The sequence below is a fragment of the Clupea harengus genome, chromosome 10 (assembly GCF_900700415.2).
Source record: "Clupea harengus chromosome 10, Ch_v2.0.2, whole genome shotgun sequence".
NCBI lineage: Eukaryota > Metazoa > Chordata > Actinopteri > Clupeiformes > Clupeidae > Clupea > Clupea harengus.
The window spans coordinates 28,343,142-28,364,617 of NC_045161.1; the positions used below are offsets into that span (position 1 = coordinate 28,343,142).

At 41.1% G+C, this 21,476-nt stretch overlaps 1 protein-coding gene across 4 annotated transcripts in view; it reads left to right on the forward strand.

Annotated features, from left to right (window-relative positions):
- Positions 1–17,916, forward strand: part of LOC105894978 (vitellogenin) — a 38,108-nt gene extending 20,192 nt beyond the window's left edge. The window contains exons 1-34 of one of the 4 annotated variants that reach the window (XM_012823192.3): positions 9,360–9,462; positions 9,598–9,618; positions 9,731–9,882; positions 9,958–10,209; positions 10,298–10,444; positions 10,531–10,679; positions 10,782–10,932; positions 11,025–11,182; positions 11,304–11,469; positions 11,553–11,678; positions 11,767–11,985; positions 12,074–12,291; positions 12,381–12,478; positions 12,566–12,690; positions 12,790–12,894; positions 12,995–13,114; positions 13,250–13,436; positions 13,728–13,830; positions 13,916–14,101; positions 14,200–14,323; positions 14,409–14,607; positions 14,694–14,950; positions 15,149–15,193; positions 15,327–15,410; positions 15,515–15,721; positions 15,824–15,966; positions 16,058–16,196; positions 16,288–16,417; positions 16,516–16,699; positions 16,790–16,884; positions 16,975–17,069; positions 17,166–17,331; positions 17,424–17,585; positions 17,702–17,916. In XM_012823192.3, coding sequence (XP_012678646.2) covers positions 9,423–9,462; positions 9,598–9,618; positions 9,731–9,882; positions 9,958–10,209; positions 10,298–10,444; positions 10,531–10,679; positions 10,782–10,932; positions 11,025–11,182; positions 11,304–11,469; positions 11,553–11,678; positions 11,767–11,985; positions 12,074–12,291; positions 12,381–12,478; positions 12,566–12,690; positions 12,790–12,894; positions 12,995–13,114; positions 13,250–13,436; positions 13,728–13,830; positions 13,916–14,101; positions 14,200–14,323; positions 14,409–14,607; positions 14,694–14,950; positions 15,149–15,193; positions 15,327–15,410; positions 15,515–15,721; positions 15,824–15,966; positions 16,058–16,196; positions 16,288–16,417; positions 16,516–16,699; positions 16,790–16,884; positions 16,975–17,069; positions 17,166–17,331; positions 17,424–17,585; positions 17,702–17,805 — 4,857 coding nt within the window. In that variant the 5' untranslated portion in view covers positions 9,360–9,422 and the 3' untranslated portion in view covers positions 17,806–17,916. Of the gene's footprint in view, positions 1–9,359; positions 9,463–9,597; positions 9,619–9,730; positions 9,883–9,957; positions 10,210–10,297; positions 10,445–10,530; positions 10,680–10,781; positions 10,933–11,024; positions 11,183–11,303; positions 11,470–11,552; positions 11,679–11,766; positions 11,986–12,073; positions 12,292–12,380; positions 12,479–12,565; positions 12,691–12,789; positions 12,895–12,994; positions 13,115–13,249; positions 13,437–13,727; positions 13,831–13,915; positions 14,102–14,199; positions 14,324–14,408; positions 14,608–14,693; positions 14,951–15,148; positions 15,194–15,326; positions 15,411–15,514; positions 15,722–15,823; positions 15,967–16,057; positions 16,197–16,287; positions 16,418–16,515; positions 16,700–16,789; positions 16,885–16,974; positions 17,070–17,165; positions 17,332–17,423; positions 17,586–17,701 lie in introns of those variants that run through there. The other 3 variants (XM_031574710.2, XM_042708953.1, XM_042708955.1) reach the window with 3 other exon arrangements.
- Positions 17,917–21,476: the final 3,560 nt, after the last annotated feature.

Genomic DNA, 21,476 nt, shown 5'->3' on the forward strand with positions numbered 1-21,476 from the left:
ATTGGAATATACGGTACTTTGATTTTTCCACCTTTTTGCAAGAGAAGAGGAGTTCTTTTGCTTTATGCGAGACCAATCTTTTTTGTTTGTTTGTTGCATATGGTGGCTGGATATTGTTGAAGGCTGACTTTTTCTTTTGGACCCTCCTTTGCTAAATATCACCACGGATCAATGCTTCAAGGGACTTGATATGTATGATTTCTTTGTTATTTAGTTTTGAAAATGTTTGCCACAGTTCTTGAAGCTTGTCCTTAAACTTGAAGAGAAGTGAGGAAATAGTTTGTCTTGTGTATGCAATTTGCACCTTTACAGTGTCTCGAATAATGTATAATAATTTGAGTTTCTAAGTTGAAGCCAATTTGTTATAGTCTCATATAGAAAAAGACTGTAAAATGTATCTATGTTCATATATGTATATAGGTAACAGATAACAGTGTGTTGACAAACAGACTTATAGCCCCTTTCATATTCAGTGACATAAAAATATATGTTTTATATGACCTACCTTGCATATTGATGCCATTTTAAAATGAAATGTATGCCAGGTCTTTACCACAGATTTATCATGCAAGTATGGTACATGACAAGTGTGATTCCTATATGTTCTACAGACCTTTTCCATACATAGGGTAGTGTAAGGTGCTAACAACACCAGGCCAATAAACACTGTCGACAAAGAGACAAAGAGCACTTACAAAGTGTTAGACACATGGGTGGCAATAGAGGACCCAGGGAAGCCCTTCACATTCGAGAGTTGCTCTGCCAATTCTTCAACTCCCCAAAAGGAAGTGTAAATAGTGTACATCATGTGTAAATAATTCAAAGTTTGGATTACAGTACATGGAAAGCTTTGTAAAATGTTTTTTGTAAAAGGATATTGCCCATCTATAAACTGGGCAATCTCTCTCTCTCTCTCTGTCTCTCTGTCTGTTTCTCTGTCTGTCTAGGCATCCTTGGTTTGAATGTATTTTCACTAAAGCTTCCTTGTTGACTAGGGTGACCAGACGTCCTCTTTTCCCCGGACATGTCCTCTTTTCGAGACCTAAACAATGCGTCCGGCAGGGATTCCAAAAACGTCCAGGATTTTGCTTCGTCGGATATTTGTGTTTCTCTGGGTTTTTCACAAACTAGTTATTATGCCCTTACAAGTTTTGGAAATGGTATCTCCCTTACGTTCCACCTTCTTGCGCGAGCTCTGACTGTAGAGAGAACAGTCATTGGTCGACCGATCTCAGTGTTGCCAGATACACGATAATTATCCTCCAAATACGACGATTTTGAGCCTTTGGTACGATACTTCACCATTTCCAATCTGGCAACACTGAGCACCTTGCCGCCTCCACTAGTTGCATTGTTTACAGCACATGACATCTGCAGCCATGCCGAAACGTAAACGTAAGTTCACGGACGAACTAAAAAAAAAAATACCCATGTTTTCGCCTCGGCCGTGATGCTTCGGAAGCTGAGTGCATGACTTGCAGAGCAGGCACTTACGTGTCAGTGGCAAATAAAGGTGGCAGCGATTTGGAAGCTCACGTGCACTCTGCAAAACACAAAACTGCAGCAAGAGGAGAGAGCTCATCAAAGTAAAGTGACAGACTTTTTTGTGAGTAAAACAGACACTTCTGTTACGGCTGCAGAGGGTACCCTTGCTTTTCATACAATAAAGCATCACAACAGCTGCAGATCAATGGACTGCACATCTGGTTTGCTAAAAAAGATTTTCCCAGATTCGGTGACAGCTCAAAAAAGTGCTGAAGGGGATTCTGTGCACCCAGTACAATTTCAAACACATGACCTGCAAGGATTTTCATACCTATTTGATAGGTAATCGCCGACTCATGGGAAATTCAGAGAAATATGCCCAACCACATGAGGAGGACTGAAAAGTGTCTTCATTTTCTTATTTTAATATGTGGCTATATAAAGTATTTATTATTTAGAATTTTTTATTTGTTATCATTATTGCTTCAATATATGGACAAGACACATTAAAGAAGCGCTGGACTAAATGCCACAAAAAAGATTTGTTTTACATTTGCACTTTGCAGTTTTGTTAAAGTTCAATAAATAGATGTTCATATAGTCATTTGTGTCATTTTTGTCATTTCATTTGTGACATTTGTATGCATGCACATGGTGCAGCATGCTATATGCCTAAGGTTAAGGTATGTAACATTCAATTGACCCTTCGCTAAATCCCAGTCCCACCCCATTTAATGTTGTGCAGCGTTTCGTCCTGGCTGAATTGAACCCAGATGTCACAGGGCTCTGGTAAAGCTGTTGCTTCAGTTATGGGACAAGCACTATAAGGAGATTGTACCAAAGCATCAGGAACTCTATGAAACGTTTATGAAACGGTAGCTAGGGGGTCTACATATCATAGCGCGAGCATTTAAACAGGTTAGCACATAGCTTCTAATCTAAATGATCTATCGTTACGTTATAGGCTAGTTACCTGCTTATATACCACCTGTTGCCCCAACTGCCTCCGAAACAGCCCTCCATCCGGCATCTCTTCGACGTTTGTCCTTATAATTGGCGTCACTGTATTCGTATAGGTGTTTATGTTGTTCAATTTCATATATTAGTTTCAAGTCATCCATTCTTCAACACTAGCTGCTACCTTATCTTCAAACAGAAAGTAACGTTAAATCTCCATGGTAACAGCTCTCGAGGGTTTGGGAAATAATCGAATGTATTTCTTCCTTCATTATTCACAGCAAAATATATAATTTGTATTACATTTCATAGATTTATTACCAGACTATATGAAAAAAGGGCCACGCACACCTCGCGGAAAATAATAAAATATAGAAGATGTGATTCTGCAAACAACCAAACCAAATCGATATCATATGCTACCTATGAATTGAGTACTTAAGTAACTGTTAAAGAAACTGGTTGACATTAACTTCTTTTATTGTCAACTCTGTTCGTCTAACATACATGTGACCTATCTCTGTACTTTCGCGGTCTCCTCTCCTGGCTTCCGTAGTTCGCGTTCCCTTAACTATACTACAGTAACTATATAAAAAAAAGAGAATACAGATATATGTGTAACTAATATAAAGAAATAATGACCTAATCTATTAAATCAAAAATTAAATACACTATAGTGTATCACTATTATTCCGGTCAAGTCATGCGATTGCTTCACGTTCAGAAGTAATACTTTGAATCTACTGTACTAGGATAACACCCTCATGTGGTAGACAGGTGCTATAGCTGTAACCAGTGGTTAAATTGGCTTTTGTGAGGAGGGGGAGCCCTTGTGTGTGGTCAATGGTCATCTTTCAAAAGCATCTTTATTCATATCACTCTCACATACATTATGAATTAATGCATTATTACACTAAAGGGGCTTTTTTTCCACTTCTAATGTTTAGGGGTTGAATAGTTTTTCAAACAAACAGGCTACAATTCAATGTATTATGTTTTTAACATTAAGAAACTTATTTATTATTAGCAAATAACAAAGCTGCATGAAGAATATAAAATGTATGTTCATGAGTACATTAGTGCAGCTATCATTAAAACAGACATTGGTATTTATACAGTATATCATCACTTGTTTCAGGATCATTGGAATCTATTACAGTTTTTTTTAAATTACTTTGCAGCAACAACCTTAAGTTAGCCTATATTTTGTGTAATTCAGAGCTGAAACCACAACATAGGGACACATGTCCTTATATCATATTATCCTAGTATTTTAGTTAAACTGGTATTGTCAAAAATACATTTTTAAGTAAGTATTGAAAAACTAATAGTTGAGTTTAATTATTTCAGTTAGGCCTATATTGCAAAGATCATAGGAATCTAGGTAACACTAAAGACCCCTTTGTCAGTCAATGAACTATGAAATAGGCTAACTTATTGTGTAACTTAATTGGAGACCATAAACAGAGGCAATCTTTTTTTTTTTCAAAATTGGGATTATTGGCCTGATTATATGTGACAAGATCATTACGTGAAGATCCCCATCAACATGTAAACTGGGTAATTTGATGATGCTATGCTGTCTTCAGAGTGTCAAGAGAGCAGGTAGGCTACGAGATTTGACATTTGCTAGCGGCTAGCTAGCCAGTGGTTTGTATGGTGTTGCTCGCTTTTTAGTGCGGGCGTCATTGGCCATCATAGGCGTTTGTTGTGCCCTTGTCCACCTATGGATATTAGCCCCTTGATGCGAGTTCAACTGCACTTTGTCGCAAAGTTGTGCCATGTTTTTTCTTTGGGTTAGGCTGGCTAGTTGGCTATTAGGGTCTGTTCTGAGTGAAGGCTAAGCTGCTTGGCTGCGTCCTTTAAAGTTAGCTTACCGGTAGTTAATTTGTTGTTTCAGGCTGAAATGTCAGTCTGAATACCAAAAACAGATCATAGAACACTAACCTTCTTCACACATTCTAGCGGTGGCGCTTTGATGGACAGCTTATTAACAACAACAATGATCCTTTAGAAAACCGTCTTAACAATCACCAAAGATTGTAGGTGTCGATTTTTGACGTTCACTGACGTGCAAATCACGAGAGAATCAGTAGAACGCCTCTCATAATTCCATGTATCATTGATTGGCTACAGTGTCTTTGAGTAGTCTTGTGAGTTATATAGTCTGATATTGCAATGCGTTTGTCAGGAGATGAAAAAATATTAAAAGTAGTATATGATTATTTTACACTGACGGAGACGGAGCTGAGCTCCGGCGGGGTTTGTTGTGGACCTGAGGAGGCGGAGCTGAGCTCCGGAGCGCTCCGGCCCAATTTAACCTCTGCCTGTAACCATAGACATATATAGATACATGTATAGGGCTGTAACACCCTCGTGTGCAAGACAAGTGCTATAGCTACAAGAATCCATAACAGTAATGGTGTCTTGGTGGAATTACATTTTAAGAACATAACCAACAAAATGGAACACAAGATCATATGCTACATGACCAAAGCCAAAATCATTTAAAGGAAATTAAAACCAACTAGTGTATGAACCCTGAGCTACACTTGTGAAAGGGCACTGAGCACAGGCCTGCACCAAGCAGAGAGCTGTTGTCATTGTCCATTGCAAATACAAAGCAGAGCCTGCTAACTATCTCACGAGTTTGTTCTCAGGTTTTCCCTTGATTGCTGTGAAAGGCTACATGGCACACACATCAAATAAAGCAAAAACAAAGTCTAACTAATATAGAAAAGTAACAATGTACAAATTAAGCAGCAATATACTTTAACATTGTAAGATCAATAAAAACTATTTACACTTGTATGTGTATTAAATGTAAATCTTGTACAAAACTACTTTAGTTGTTTTCTTCAGAAAGTGTTAACAATCGTAACTGTAAGTGCTTATATAAATTGCTACTTTTTAGTGTTTATGACAAGCATTACATTATAAAGGTTGCTTATTTTTTATAGTGTAGCCAATAAAACGGAATGTATCTAGCTATTATGAAGCTGTGTTGTGTGCCCTTTAGGAAAAAAAAGAATAAAACAGCTACACATGTGCATATGAAAGTGGGTGTTACCAAAATAAGGTAGAGTATGTACTTAGAATTTCCTTTATTACTATAGTTTTTAAGAGGTAGATTCTGAAGAAGTAGCACTCAGTATCATGGTTTGGACACTGTATGTATGTATGGACTGTCTCGCTGATATATCCACATGGATGAAAAATCACCACCTTCAGCTGAACCTGGCCAAAACGGAACTGATGGTCTTCCCAGCCAAACAGGTCATCCACCACAACATCAAGATCAATACTGACTCTTTATCTCTTGCTCCATCCAAAACAGCAAGAAACCTCGGGGTCATTATTGATGACCAACTGACCTTCACGGCCCACATCGCCTCTGTCTCCAGGTCGTGCCGCTTTGCGCTATACAACATCCGCAAAATCAGGCCGTACCTAACCCAGTATGCCACCCAGCTGCTGGTGCAAACCTTGGTGAGCTCCCGCCTTGACTACTGCAACGCCCTCCTAACGGGCCTGCCGGCTTGCGTGGTGAAACCACTACAGATGATCCAGAACGCGGCGGCGCGTCTGGTGTTCAACCAACCGAAAAGGGCACACGTCACCCCGCTACTCATCGAGCTCCACTGGCTGCCAGTAGCTGCTCGCATTAAGTTCAAGTCACTTATGCTTGCCTACAGAGTGCTTACTGGTTCTGCTCCCACCTACCTAAATGCTCTTGTAAGGGCAAATGTTACACCCAGGACGCTGCGCTCGTCTAGTGAGCGTCGTTTGGCACTGCCGTCCGTGCAAGCACGGCAATCCAGACTATTTTCATTTGTAGTTCCACGTTGGTGGAACGAACTGCCTAGTACTACCAGAGCAGGGGCGTCCCTCTCTACCTTCAAGAAGCTTTTGAAGACCCAACTCTTCAGAGAGCACCTCCCCTCCTAACTGGCACCTGACTAGCGCTTAACTTGCACTTCAGCAGTTACATTCCTGCACTTCTTTTTTCCTCTTTTCTAGGTTGTTGTTTTTCTAATTCTCATGTAAAGTAGTATTTATTGTTACACCATGCTTTTTTATTGCTCTTAGCTTGACTGTTCCCTCCCTTGTACGTCGCTTTGGACAAAAGCGTCTGCTAAATGACTAAATGTAAATGTAAATGTATGTGGTTTTGTTTATTGCACGGTGTAATTTCATGTGACATCTGCTTATCTCATTACAAACACCTCCAACTTATAAATACCTCACATAATGGCTGTGGCTGCAATGAGGTCACTAACAAAGTCCTTATAAGTAAGTCTAGCCACTCGGCAGCCATCTTGGCAATGCCTCCAGGCAGGTATTTTGGGCAAACAAGATCAGGCTCCTATCTGATGGGGAGAGATTCATAATTCCCCATAGAATGGTCAAACAGACCTTTAAGGTGCAGATCTGTACACAGATCTGCCATTTTTCGCATTGCAGACTCATTTATTTTGCCTTCACTGTTTTTTCTCCCCCCTTATAATGTCTCTGACCTCTGGAGAGATCACATTCAAAAATATTTACTGACTGGACACTCTTCCCCTCCTGTAATGCTCAGAGACCTTTTGATATATTTCCCATAAATACTGCAGTATAAATTACACCTTTCATTGGTGTTTTTCAAACCATTCTTCAGACAGAAACTGAGTTGCTGCTTTGGACACAAATAAGTATTAGCTCATGTCACGTTGAAGATGTATAGAATAGAAATAGAAAAGCTATTATTGTCATTGTGTTCGCATACAACGACATTTGGAGTGCTGCTCCTGTTGTTGCGACGAGGGACAACATATAACACAATACCAACATATAACACAACAATATTATAACTATCATAAAACAGTATGAATAGCTTAAAGATATATATATATATATATATATATATATATATATATATATATATATATATATATAATATTAGGAGTATATATATTAGGAGTTCAAGTAAAGTACTTCCCTGAGGAACAATAAATACAGCAACAGTACTTCCCTGAGGTGCTTTACAATAAATACAGTAACAGTTTTGTTTATACACATGTATAAGGTGACTGAGATGCCATATGTGACTTGCAGTCAATAAAGTGATTAGTGTATAAATATTGCACAATGAAATTCTATGTTAAGGACATGTCTGTATTTAGTGTTCTTATGGCCGTCGGGAAAAACTGTTTTTTAGACGCATGGTCCTTGCTCTAGAGGACCTGTGCCGTCTGGCTAAGGGCAGGAGAGTAAACAGGTGGTGGCCTGGGAGAGAAGAGTCTTTCAAGATGTTATTGGCCTTCCCAAGGTAGCTGGAGCGGGCAATGGATTCCAGGGAGGGCAGTGAGCAGCCAGTGATTTTTCGGGCTTTGTTGATGACCCTTTGGAGGGCTCGCTTGTCTGCTGCTCTGCGTACTACGCAGAGATGCTGTAGGTTAATACACTTTCGATAGTGGTGCGGTAGAAGGCCACCATCAGATTACACTCTATGTTGTTTTTCCTGAGTACTATCAAGAAGTTTAGTCGCTGCTGTGCCTTTTTGACTGTTTCTGAGGTGTTGGCAGACAATGAGAGGTCATCTGATAAGTGGGCTCCTAGGAACTTGAAGGTGTGGACCAGTGCTGAGCGTGATGGTGGAGGCCAAGTTTTACAGTTTGTGGGCGGTTTGTGAGGAAGTATTTTATCCAGGTTCAGATGGAGGGGGAGAGGCCTAGTGCAGTTAGTTTGCTGACTAGTATGTCAGGGATGAGTTGCTGAGTTGTAGTCTATGAAGAGCATTATATGCTTAGAGTATGCGCATGTGTGTGTGGGTGAGTGATAGAGAGAGAGAGAGAGAGAGAGAGAGAGGGAGGGGAGGAGGGAGAATGTTGTGTATTAGCTCATTACATGAGAATAAAACGTCTTCACAATGATGCTAAATGTGAGGGTGACTTAAAACATATTTATTATGGTCCAGTAAAACCTTTGGAATTAAGCTACTCAAAACCAACCATTGCCCTTTCATGTGACAAAAAAAACAATGTTTAAAACTTGCGACACCACGCGTGTCACTATGACTGCAACTCTGTTTAAAGGTCAGACTGACATCTGTTGACCCTAGGTACATTTTGTGAGGAATGAGCACCACTGAACAAAAATCAATTGTTTTTAAACGGGAATATGAAGACATTGTTTGGGCTGAAATATTGTATGCCACTACTATCACCACTACTCATATTATCTGAACATGAAATCTTAAATGTGCTCATTACACATATGAACTCTATTACACTATTCCAGACCTTAAAAAAGTTTTAATAAAGTTCCTTACCAAAGAACTCCAATAGGTTTTTTTACAGACCTTTTCCATATAAATGTAAGGTGCTAACAACACGGGGCCCAAGAACACTGTTGTAAATATATGTAGGCACTCTAGTGTAAGTTTGTAAGTTGCTTTTATTTATTCATCAGTTAAATAAATAAATGTAAATGTAAAAACACAAGAGTGTTATCTACGTTACAGAGACACTGTGCCCTTACAGACCTCTTTTTACTAAGTGGCATGTAGTAATGTCAGCGGTACTTTTAAAGTCTCTGATCTTTTGTCCTTTTTAAAAGCTGCAGTCATGAAAACAAATGTATGTTAAAAAATACCCAGGCCATCAGTTTAGAATTAGTAATCTTTTTCAGTTGGTCATTATAATTGAAGAAAAAGTCAAATATATATGAGGTTTCAAACTACATTCACATTTCAAATGGCAAACTGGAAATATTGATCGATTTCTCAGTGCAGGAAAAAAAACAGATAGCCACCACCCAGGTCACAGGAATAGGGTCAGGTTAACCTGATTTGGCCAGAACATTTGGCCACAACTTTGTGTGTACAAAGAAGGGTCAAATGATAGTTAATGATATATTTGAGATTGAATATCTCAGCCAAATTTTTTATATAAAAGGGGACCACTTCTTCAGATGTTGTTCTTTACATCTCTTCAGCTATGAGAGTGGTTGTGTTTGCACTGACTCTAGCCCTTGTGGGTAAGTTGCTAAAACCTTTTTCAATTCTGGTTGAAAATATTCAAGTTCAGAGTAATTAGTTAACATAAAAATGTATGAAGATTTGACATTCAATTCTAACAAAATATCTCTTTTCTTATTTTAATTATGTTCTAGCGAGTCAACATATTAACCTTGGTGAGTATAAGCAGTTGACAACCGTCTTAAAGATTAGATTATTAGAGGAACCGGGGAAAAACATTTAAATGTAAAATGTTCTTCACAGCAACCTGTCTCACTCTTTCGACAGCTCCTGAGTTTGCTGCCGCTAAGACCTATGTGTACAAATATGAGGCACTGCTCCTGGGCGGACTCCCTGTGGAAGGTCTGGCCAGAGCAGGAATGAAAGTCAGCAGCAAGGTTCTCATCAGTGCTTTGGCTGGGAACACCTACTTGCTGAAGGTAATCTGATGTTCTGTTTCTGATTAGCACAATGATGTTTAATTAGCATCAGAACTGAACCCTATGTATCCTTAGCTCTTGGATCCTGAGATCTTCGAGTATAGCGGTGTCTTCCCAAAGGACCCCTTCGTTCCAGCCACCAAGCTCACCTCAGCACTGGCCGCTCAGCTTCTGATTCCCATCAAGTTTGAGTACGCTAATGGTGTTGTCGGCAAGGTGTTTGCTCCAGCTGCAGTCTCCCCTACAGTGCTGAATCTCCACAGAGGTCTCCTTAACATTCTTCAGCTCAACCTCAAGAAGACCCAGAATGTTTATGAACTGCAAGAGGTGAGACAAAACTAAATGAAGAATCATATTCTACTATTTTCACGTGATGTCCTGCCATATTACTAACATGTCTATCTTTGATCTAAAGGCTGGAGTTCAGGGAGTGTGCAAGACCCACTATGTCATCAGTGAGGATGTCAAGGCAGAGCGCATTGTTGTCATCAAGTCCAAGGATCTCAACAACTGCCAGGAGAGGATCATCAAGGATTTGGGCCTGGCTTACTTGGAAACACTGGTAAGCAAAACAAGGTCACTTAGTTTAGATCTGATAATGCTTGGCCAAATACATTTTCTAAAAACGTTCTATTCTTACACATACAGCAAGCAAAGAGCCTGACTGGAGCCGCAACCTACAGCTACATCATGAAACCAAGCGCCACTGGTGCTCTGATCACTGAAGCTACAGTCCGGGAACTTCATCAGGTCACACCTGTTGCTGAGATGGGTGGAGTTGCACAGATGGAAGCCAAGTATGGCTTTTCTTGTATCTTGCATTATCCTATCATAGAAAATGCAGATATCTTATGAAGTAATGCCTTTATAGCTAAATCTGTTTTTCTTTTTCTTACCAGACAAAGCCTGACCTTCCTGGAGCTTGAGAAAACCCCCATTGTGCCCATCAACGCAGATTATGTGGCCCGCGGATCCCTGCTCTACGAGTTTGCCACTGAAATTCTTCAGACTCCAATTCAGCTCCTGAGGATTAGTAATGCACCGGCTCAGGTGAAATTACAGCCTTGCATAGGAACCCCTGTGTGCCACCATTTTCTAAACAAATTTTCAGATGCCTCACAATCTCTGTACCTTTTTTTCAGATTTTGGAGATTCTGCACCATCTGGTTGCAAACAATGTGGCTAAGGTCCATGAGGATGCTCCTCTGAAGTTCATCCAGCTGATCCAGGTGTTGCGTGTGGCCAGCTTGGAGAACGTTGAAGCCATCTGGAGTCAGTTTAAGGCCAGACCAGAATACAGGTATGAATTGCCTCATATTCAGTATTTTTAAATACATAAATAAATATTATATATTTATGTATATATACTCCATATGGACACTGGTTTGTTATATCTATTAAGTGCAACATGAATGTTTCAGACGTTGGATTCTGGATGCCATTCCTGTTGTTGGAACACCAGCTGCTGTTATGTTCATCAAGGAGAAGTTCCTGGCTGATGACATCACCATTCCTGAAACAGTTCAAATTCTTTTGGCTGCTGTGCATATGGTTCCTGCTGATATGGAGATCATCAGACTCACCTCTGTAAGGGCACCAAAGAATTGTAGGTTTTCATAATTGTTTTTTAGGAGGACAATATTCATAACTCTTCTTTCTCAATCATACAGATACTGGCTCTCCACCACAAGGTTCAGGCAAACATTGTTCTGCGTGAGATTGCTATGCTGGGTTATGGCACCATGATTGCCAAGTACTGTGCTGCAGTTCCTACTTGCCCAGCTGAACTCCTGAAGGTGAATGTTTCCCCTTTATCCTCAGAATTTTTCCTGAATTTACATATCATTTTTTTCTGGACTGAAAATACTCAACTTCTTTCTCCAGCCCATCCATGAGCTTGCAGCTGAGGCTATTGCTAATGCTGATATTGCTGAAATCACCCTGCTGGTCAAAGTTCTGGGTAACGCTGGCCATCCTGCCAGTCTTAAACCAATCATGAAGCTCCTCCCTGGATTTGGCTCTGCAGCTGATGCTCTCCCCATCAGGGTTCAAGTCGACGCCATCTTGGCTCTCAGAAGCATTGCTAAGAGGGAACCTAAATTGGTGAGCCTAGCCACATTTCTGTCGACATGGGCCATTGGAAAAAATCAAGGTTTCATTTCTTATTGTTTATACGTATTCGGTCTTGTAGATTCAGCCAGTGGCCCTGCAGCTGTTCATGGACAAGGCTCTTCACCCTGAATTGCGTATGGTGGCTGCTGTGGTTCTGTTTGAGACCAAACCCACAGTTGCACTGGTATCTACTATTGCTAGCATTCTGAAGAAGGAGACCAGCATGCAGATTGTCAGCTTTGTGTATTCCTACATCAGATCCCTCACCAGGAGCACTGCCCCAGACTACGCCACTGTGTAAGTGCACCCTGTTATGGCTTTCCATATTTCACTTTTCTCATGAACCATGTTTGGTAGTCTAACACGACAATTCATGCCCATTTTAGTGCTGCTGCCAGCAATGTTGCCATCAAGATCTTGAGCCCCAAGCTGGACAGACTGAGCTACCGTTTCAGCAAAGCAATCCACCTTGATATCTATAGAAGTAAGCATGTTTTTCAATTTTCTTAATAAATCCTGAATGAATTTTTAAATGTCTCCAACTTTAACATGACATTCTCTATTATTAAAGGTCCCATGATGGCTGGTGCTGCTGGTAGTGTTTTCATCATCAACGATGGTGCCACCATTCTGCCCACAGCCGTTGTGGCCAAAGCTCGTGCCTATCTTGCTGGAGCTGCTGCTGATGTTCTTGAGGTGGGTTAAATAACAATAAGCTCGAATAAAGTGTACGACTGAAACAACTTCCATCTCTGTGATCACCATGCTCCTCTGATCACACTGTCTCTCTCTCAGGTTGGAGTTAGAACTGAGGGAATTCAGGAGGCCCTTCTAAAAACTCGTGTTTTGAAAGATCTGGAGGATGACAGGCTCACCAAGATGAAGCGCGTCATGAAAGCAGTAAGTCAAATTTGTATTAATTTTCACGTAAATATTTCCACATGTACGTTTTTGATGACATTGAAATTCTAATATTTGACTTATTTTCTGTTTCTTGTAGATTAATGAATGGAAGGCCTTGCCAAATAGCCAGCCACTGGCATCTGTCTATGTCAAATTCTTTGGACAGGAGATTGCCTTTGCAAACATTGACAAAGCTATTGTCGATCAAGCAGTTCAGGTAAGGAATTTAGTTTTCACTCTTTTCACTTTACACACTAGAATTATGAGCTGTATTTTAGTGCATTGTTTTAGTGGGGCAGTGTGTGAAAGGTTATTTTCAGTATGGACATGTTATTATCTTTCCCATCTCCAGCTTGCCACTAGTGCCGATGCCAAGCTCCTGCTGAAGGATGCCCTGAAAGCACTGCAGACTGGCATTTCAGTTCAGGCCGCTAAGCCTCTTCTGGCTGCTGAGATTCGTCGCATCTTCCCCACTGCTGTTGGTGTGCCAATGGAGCTCAGTCTCTACTCTGCTGCTGTTGCTGCTGCCTCCGTTAAAGGTAGGATCACAATAATTAAGCAAGAGTTTTTGGCACCTGATTTGGCACAATGGCTTTTCTTTTGCTATTGTGACTAATTCCTTACGGTGCTGTGTGTTATTGGTTTCCTGTTTGTTATTTGTTGTTATTTGTTTTCTTTTACTATTATGACTAATTCCTTGTGTGTTATTTGTTTCCTTATCTAACCCCACTGCCTCTGTGTGCAGTTAAAGCAACATTCACATTTTTTTTGTCCTTTATAACATTTTTTAATTCTATAATTACCTGACATCTTTCCTCTGCATGTTACAGTTCGGGCAATCATCAGCCCACCTCTTCCTGAACCTCTCAGTGCTGTCACTGCTGCTGAGCTTCTGAAACTAGACATTAAGTTGGAAGCTGAGGCCACTCCAAGGTACACCTATTTCCACATATCCACACACTTTCATTTTAATAGAATACACAGAAAATGTTCTAATATGTATTTTTCTTTTCCTTAGCATTGCCATGCACACCTTTGTTGTAATGGGAATCAACACTGCCTTGATTCAGGCTGCTATTATGGCTCGGGCCAAGGCCGTCACTGTGCTGCCCGTTAAACTGGAAGCAAGAGCAGATATTCCCAAACTGAACTTCAAGATTGAGCTTCTCCCCGTTGTGACACCAGAGCACATTGCAAACATTCGGTAATAATACCTGCGTTGAAGTAAATGTGAAAAATAATATAGATTATATAATATAGACTTTCATGATGCTAAGCCTGCATTCTTTTTATTGTTACTAGTGTTGAGACCCTGGCTATTGCCCGCAACATTGAGGATCTTGCAGCTGAGAGAATCACACCAATTGTACCAGTTATTCCTGCACAACGGATGTCTGCTGAGAGGTCTTCTATTGATCGTAGCATGGTAGGTCTAATGGAAACTTTTTTTCATGCTTTGAGGCATTTTCTGACTCTGTTCTGCAGTGTGAACATGATTCTTTCTACCACAGTCTTCCTCCGAGGTATCATCTGAAGTACAACCTCAGTTGAGAGCAGGAACACCCATCCACAAGATCATTTGTGTCCCAGCTCCCCTTCTGGGAATCAAGGGATGCTTTGAGCTCACCTCTAGCAATGCTGCTCTCATCAAGGACATTCCTCTGCTTAACCTGATCGGACAGCATTCAGCTCTTGTTGCTGTGAAACCAGGTAGGTTTCTTTTTGTGTGTTTTTAAAATGAATTTCTGCAGCGGATAGCTCAGTCAGTTTAATTATGTTTTTTTCTTTTTGTGTAGCTGATGGCCCAGCCATTGAGAGACTGGAGGTTGAAGTACAAGTTGGAGCCAAGGCTGCAGAGAAGCTCCTGAAGGAGATCAACATTATTGACGAGCTGAGCCCTGAGGGAAGAGTCATCGTGTCTAAACTGAAGAAGATCCTTGAGCCTGCTATGAAGCGCTCCAGCTCCAGCTCCAGCTCCAGCTCCAGCAGCCTCCTCGACTCCTTGTTCAGCTCCTCCAGCTCTTCCAGCTCGTCCAGCTCCAGCATGTCAAAGGTGAGTTTGGGTCACATAATATATAATTTTCTTCCATGTAAAGATATCTCAAAATTGTATTTGAAATGACACATTATTATAACTGTGAGCATTTGACTTTAATGTGCCTGGAGGTTGTTTTCAGTTGCTTTGTTATACATTTGGTTTCACACAAAGTAAAACATGCTTTTGACATTTTTTGATCTTACTAACCCATAGGTTTCACTTAAGGAGTATCCTTTCAAGAAATTCCACAAGGATCAGGTAATTCCCCTTATTCTTTTGATCGTATCTATTCATATTTTTAACCATTGAATGTAAGAAATGAATATATCCACTGGAATTGCATCAGTAGTACAAATGAGGTCTGACTTTGATAACTGTGCTTTGCTCTCAGTACCTGGTCTCTCAGAGAATCTCCGCTCAGAATCTCAGAAGCAGTGGAAGCAGTGCATCCAGCTTTGAGGCCATTTACAAACAGGTGAGGTCCATCAAATACCGCAAAGCTCAAAGTAATGGATTGGGTCTGGGTGAAAATGAATAAGAGGTCATTCTCAATATGTCACTTTTTATCCGTACTTCCAGACTAAGTTCCTTGGTAATGCCGTCGCTCCTGCTGTGGTGGTCATGTTCCGTGCTGTGAGAGCCGACCAGAAGTTGCTGGGATACCAGGCTGCTGCCTATCTTGATAAGGCCAACAGCAGGGTGCAGACCATCATCTCTGCTCTGGCTGAAACTGACAACTGGAAGTTGTGTGCTGATGGTGTCCTCCTGAGCAAACACAAAGTCATGGTGCGATTCTGTCACATTTCATGTTTTATTTATTTAAGGCTTTAAAGTCATTTTGAGACTTTGGTGTAAATATTTAAGCATTTTAATCTTCTGTGAAATCAGGCTAAGGTTGCCTGGGGAGCAGAGTGCCAGGAATTTGCCACCATCTTGAAGGCTGAGGCTGGTCTCCTTGGAGAAATTCCTGCAGCCCGTCTGGAGCTGGAATGGGTGAAGATCCCTGCTATTGTCACTACCTATGCAACCAGGTACTCTGTCATTAAACAAAGAGTTATATTTCAAAGTAAATATCCACTCCATATAAATTCTTGACATTGTATATTATCTGTGTCCCCCAAGGCTGGCTAAGTACATTCCTGGTGCTGCTTTGATGGGCGGAATCACTGTCAGTAAAGCCAAGAACAGTGAAAAAGAATTGGAACTGACTGTTGCCATCCCCACCGAGAGGACAGTCGATGTCATTGTGAAACTGCCACTGGTAAATATCTCCAAATAGTTTCATTGTGATGATTTCTAAACGCATCAGTCGTGTTGATGTTCGTCACACTGTATGCTTTGTGTGTGTGTAGATGACTCTTTCCAAACTGGCCCTGCCTCTGCCCATTGCCCTGCCTATTGGTGCTGATGCTGTTATCCGCACCATTCCCGAGGACAACATTCTTGACCAGTTGCATTTCCTGTATGCTGAGGCTACCTCAGGTAGGACAAAACAAACAAAGTGTGAAAAGGGTGTGAAAGTTTGATTCACTTCTGGTTTCAGCACTGTCTTACATGAGGATGTTCATAATTTATTTTAGCTCAATGCAGCCTGGTCCAAGACAAACTGACCACATTCAACAACAGGAAATACACACTTGAGATGCCACAGTCCTGCTATCAAGTGTTGGCTCAGGACTGTTCTTCAGAGCTTAAATTCATGGTTCTGCTGAAGAAGGATCAGCTCACTGAACAGAACCACATCAACGTGAAGATTGCTGATATGTGAGTATTCTTAAATAGTGAGTACCCCATTACAGTATATCATAATGATGGAGTTCGGAAAGCTGAAGATTTTGCTGTAACCTTCTTCAGGGATGTTGACCTGTTCCCCACTGGAAGTGATGTGCTGGTAAAGGTTAACGGAATGGGGGTTCCTATTTCCAGCCTTCCATACAAACATCCCTCAGGTAAACTAAACATATTCATCTTCATCTATTATTCCAAAAATACTGATTTGCTTATAATTTGTGTTTATAATAAAATGGTTCTGGTTTTAGGCTCCATCCAGATCAGACAGAAAGCTCAGGGCCTAGTACTTCATGCTCCTAGCCTTGGTCTTCAGGAGGTTTACTTCAGCAAGGACACATCGAGGGTAAATACAGCTTGAATGCAACTTTCATGTGCAGCATTTTTTTAAGAAATTCAAAACAACTCAATAAAACTCAAACTCAATACCTGTGTCCTTCAGGTTAATGTTGTGGACTGGATGAAGGGACAGACTTGTGGTCTCTGTGGTAAAGCCGACGGAGAGATCAAACAGGAGTATTCCACCCCAAGTGGTTACCAGACCAAGAGCCCTGCCAGCTTCGCCCACTCCTGGGTGCTTCCTGCCGAGGGCTGCCGTGACAGCACTCGTAAGAGAGATACCTTTCAGCAATCACATACTGATTTTTAGGCAAAGGTCTGTCACATGTAATGTGCTGACACATCTTTGTATTTGTTTCAGAGTGCCGTCTGAAGCATGAATCTGTGAAACTGGAGAAGCAGATGATTGTGGATGGACAGGAGTCTAAATGCTACTCTGTTGAGCCAGTGCTGCGCTGTCTGCCTGGTTGCCTGCCAGTGAAGACCATGCCAGTCACCATCGGATTCCACTGTCTGCCCACTGGTATGTCTCAGATGCTACTTGATGGATACTTAAAAACTGATTTCCTAGTTGATCTATACATTTGTGTTGTGAAGAGCCAGCTTATCTGACACTACTTGTCTTTTTCTCCTGTTTAGGTTCAAGCTCTGTGGATCTGAGCAACATCTCTGGTAAGAGTGTGGACCTAAGGGAGACTGCAGAGGCCCATATGGCATGCCAGTGCAATGCCCATTGCGCATAGAATGTTTTAAATTCCGGTCCATATATTTGTTAATTACCTATCCCTGTCATTAAATGTCTTAATGATAAATCCCATGTATGCCACTGAATTTTAAAATAAAGACATATTGAGCACAAATTTTTGTCTCTAACATTTCATTACAATTTCAAATTTTGTTCCAATATGCATTCACTATTCACTGAGTTCTGTGTTATGGATGGGTTTATCAGTGACCAGTCCACTCTTTGATCAACTTTGGTCTTTTGGTTAAAACTCAATTCATAAAAGATTACCTTGATCTTGATATCCTTTTCCAGAAGTGAAGTCCTTACTACTCCCCACTTTAAGTTAAGATTTTAAAAGCTACTGCAACTGGTGCCCTAATAATCAACAATTCCAAACATCCTACACTGCTCCAATGTCCAATCAGCTTTTCCATATTGTTAGATCTTGCTGACAAATGTTAGCTAACTAACAATACAAAATATATAATTGAGTGTGGGAAGGATGCACTTGACAGCATGCCGTTGTGTACAGTATGTGCAGTAAAGCTAGAGCATCAAGCAGATCTGTCACTAAGACATTTTAAATAAAATCAAGGTACCTTCAACAGGACAGCAACAAAAAAATAAACACAAACTGGGGGGCAGCAATAGTTTGTGTGTCAGCTTAGGGTACAAACTGTGACATTTTGTAAATATTAATTATTTTCTTTAATTACTAAATAATTTGTATGAAACATTATGAGCCTTTATGAAGTAGTATAATAAGAAAGGCAAGCTGTCATGTTGCACTCCTCTTCTTCACCCTCTGTCCATGTGCGGCCAGGAGAGTGAGGAAGGCATCCTATAAAAAAAAGTAATGAAATTTGTTTAATAATCAGCTTAAAGTCAGGCATACTACGGCAATATCAGTAGATCTCATTTCCAGCCTGCACACCTTCAAACAGAAAACAGGCTGATGTCCCATGCTCACCATAAATTACAATTAGGTCTACATTCTGTTAATTAGCCAACATGGTAACTAGCCAGCTAGCCAGCAAGCTTATGTAGGCCACTTCACTCAAGTTAGCCTTTCTTCACGGGGAATGCAAAGCAAAGTTACTGTACTGTACTGTTATCCGTTGGCTTCTTATGATAATTGAACATTGGGATAAACTAAACCTCTCACAATCCGTCTTTCAAGATTGCCTTCCAAGACTGTGAAAGGGTGGTACTTATATACATATTCCTCGATTTTATTATGATTTTATTAATTATTTGAACGTGTGCTATATACATAAAATCCATTATTATTATCATTATTACTATTATAATATAGGGTAACATCAACAACACGAAGATAACCTGCCCGGTGCAGTTTAGAGATGCAGACAGTGTAAATTGCCATGACAGCATAACATTACCTCGGGTAAAATGTATCCACCTCTCATAGAGTTAATCAGGAAATTATACCCGTAGTCACAACTTACTTCTGCAGCACTTACTTCTGAACCGTTTTATCAATTCTTATTCTAAAGTAATTAAAGTCAGAAAGAGTTTCAAAAATGGTACAGATTCTAATCGCATATTTGTGATTACACACTCCTACTCCTCAAAGTCCTGTAGAATAGAATTCCTTGTCCAAAGCGACTTACAAAACATTGAAAACAGACATTAGAAAACAGATAAATATCAAAAAACATAAAAAAGGCAGTAATACTAACCTAATGGAAAAAAATTCTACAAACAATACTATTATTAGAACTGACCCATGGCATTTAAATAGACAGGTGCCGATCCAGTGGCTGTTTAATATAAGCCAGAGTGAGGGATTTGAATTTAATTCCAGCAGCTATGAGCCAGTGAAGGGGGACTAGCAGAGGAGTTACATGTATCCTCTTTAGTTGATCAAAGACCAAACGTGCCCCTGCATTCTGTGTCATCTGCAACAGTTTCACTACACAGGCAGGCAGGCCTGTTAAAATTGCATTGCAATGGTCTAGTTTAGACATAACCAAAGGCCTGCACAATAGGTTGTGTAGCATATCAGAATCAGAATCAGAATAGTATTTATTGCCAAGTAGGTTTACACCTACCTGGAATTTGTTCTGATGTATAGGTGCATACAGTAAACATAAAAACATACAAACACAGTAAGTACTACACATAACATAAAACATAAAAACACAGTAAGTACTACACAAACACAATAAGTACTACAATACAAAAAGCAGGGCAGGAGTGCAAAAGTGGATGTGCAATGTGCAGTGTGCAATGTAGTGTGTGTTAACATAACACAGGCTTGAGGTGTGGGGGCGGGATGAGAGTCCACGTCAGGTGGCCTTGTCACTAAGGCCAACGGCAGCCGGGAAGAAGCTGGTTTTGTGGCGTGAGGTTTTGGTCCTGATGGACCGCAGCCTCCTGCCGGAGGGAAGGACCTCGAAAAGTTTGTGACCCGGGTGTGAGGGATCGGCCACAATCTTACCTGCCCGCCTCAGGGTCCTAGAGGCAAACAGGTCCTGTAGAGAGGGCAGATTGCAGCCAATCACCTTCTCGGCGGAACGGATGATACGCTGCAGTCTGCCTTTGTCATTGGCAGTGGCAGCAGCGTACCAGACGGTGATGGAGGAGGTGAGGATGGACTCGATGAGCAGGTGTAGAAGTGCACCATCATTGTCTTTGGCAGGTTAAACTTCTTCAGCTGCCGCAGAAAGTACATCCTCTGTTGAGCTCTTTTGGTGAGGGAGCTGATGTTCAGCCCCCACTTGAGGTCCTGGGAGATGATGGTGCCCAGGAAGCGGAAGGACTCGACTGGGGAGTCACTCAGGGTGATGGGGGTGGGTGGGGCTGGGTTCCTTCTGAAGTCTACGACCATCTCCACTGTCTGAGTGTATCTCACTGTATTGAGTGAGATAGGGGCTGATCTTTCAAATATTATAGAGTGTGAACCGACAAGACCTCAGGACAGAAGCTCAGATAAATTGAAACAGTTGGTCACCAAATATAACTCCCAAGTTTTGTGTATATTTAGTTGGGGTCAATGAATTACCTCAAGGAATTAGTTGTCCCCTACTGCCCACCAAGACCACTTAATTCCCAGAGTGCAGGCAGAGGCTTCTGCTTGCAAATGCCAATTGCTGTGAAAACATTGTTCCTCATCACCATACCCATTAACTTGATCTAATTCAGTGGCGTAACGTAGTTACGACGGGCCCAGGTGCAGGTATCACGGGCCCTAGTCAGTGGCGTAAGGCAGTGGTTCCCAAACATTTTACAGTCCCGTTCCCCCTTTTTCCATGTTTGTAATCACCGCCTCCGCCACGCCCCCTCCCCCTCCCGCATATTCCGCCTTCAGACTATTTTGATTGATGTAAATATGTCTATGGCCCATGGCTACGGGCCCCGAAGACCCACGGGCCTAGGTGCGGCTGCACCTGCTGCACCTCCTATAGTTACGCCCCTGATCTAATTACAGAAACCCTCATCCTACACCCACTCATCACACTGTCATGCACTTATTCTACCTTGTACCCTGTACTAGCCTTTACCTGCAATGTAAAGAATTGCCACAATCAACATAGTTTTCTGTTTCATTGCTCTTCTTACCCTTGCATTAGTAACCTTACATATCTACAACCTACAATACTTGAATGCTCTCTCCCCACGTTATCCACAATCAGTTTTGCATGCATCATGCATCTATGTTTGTAT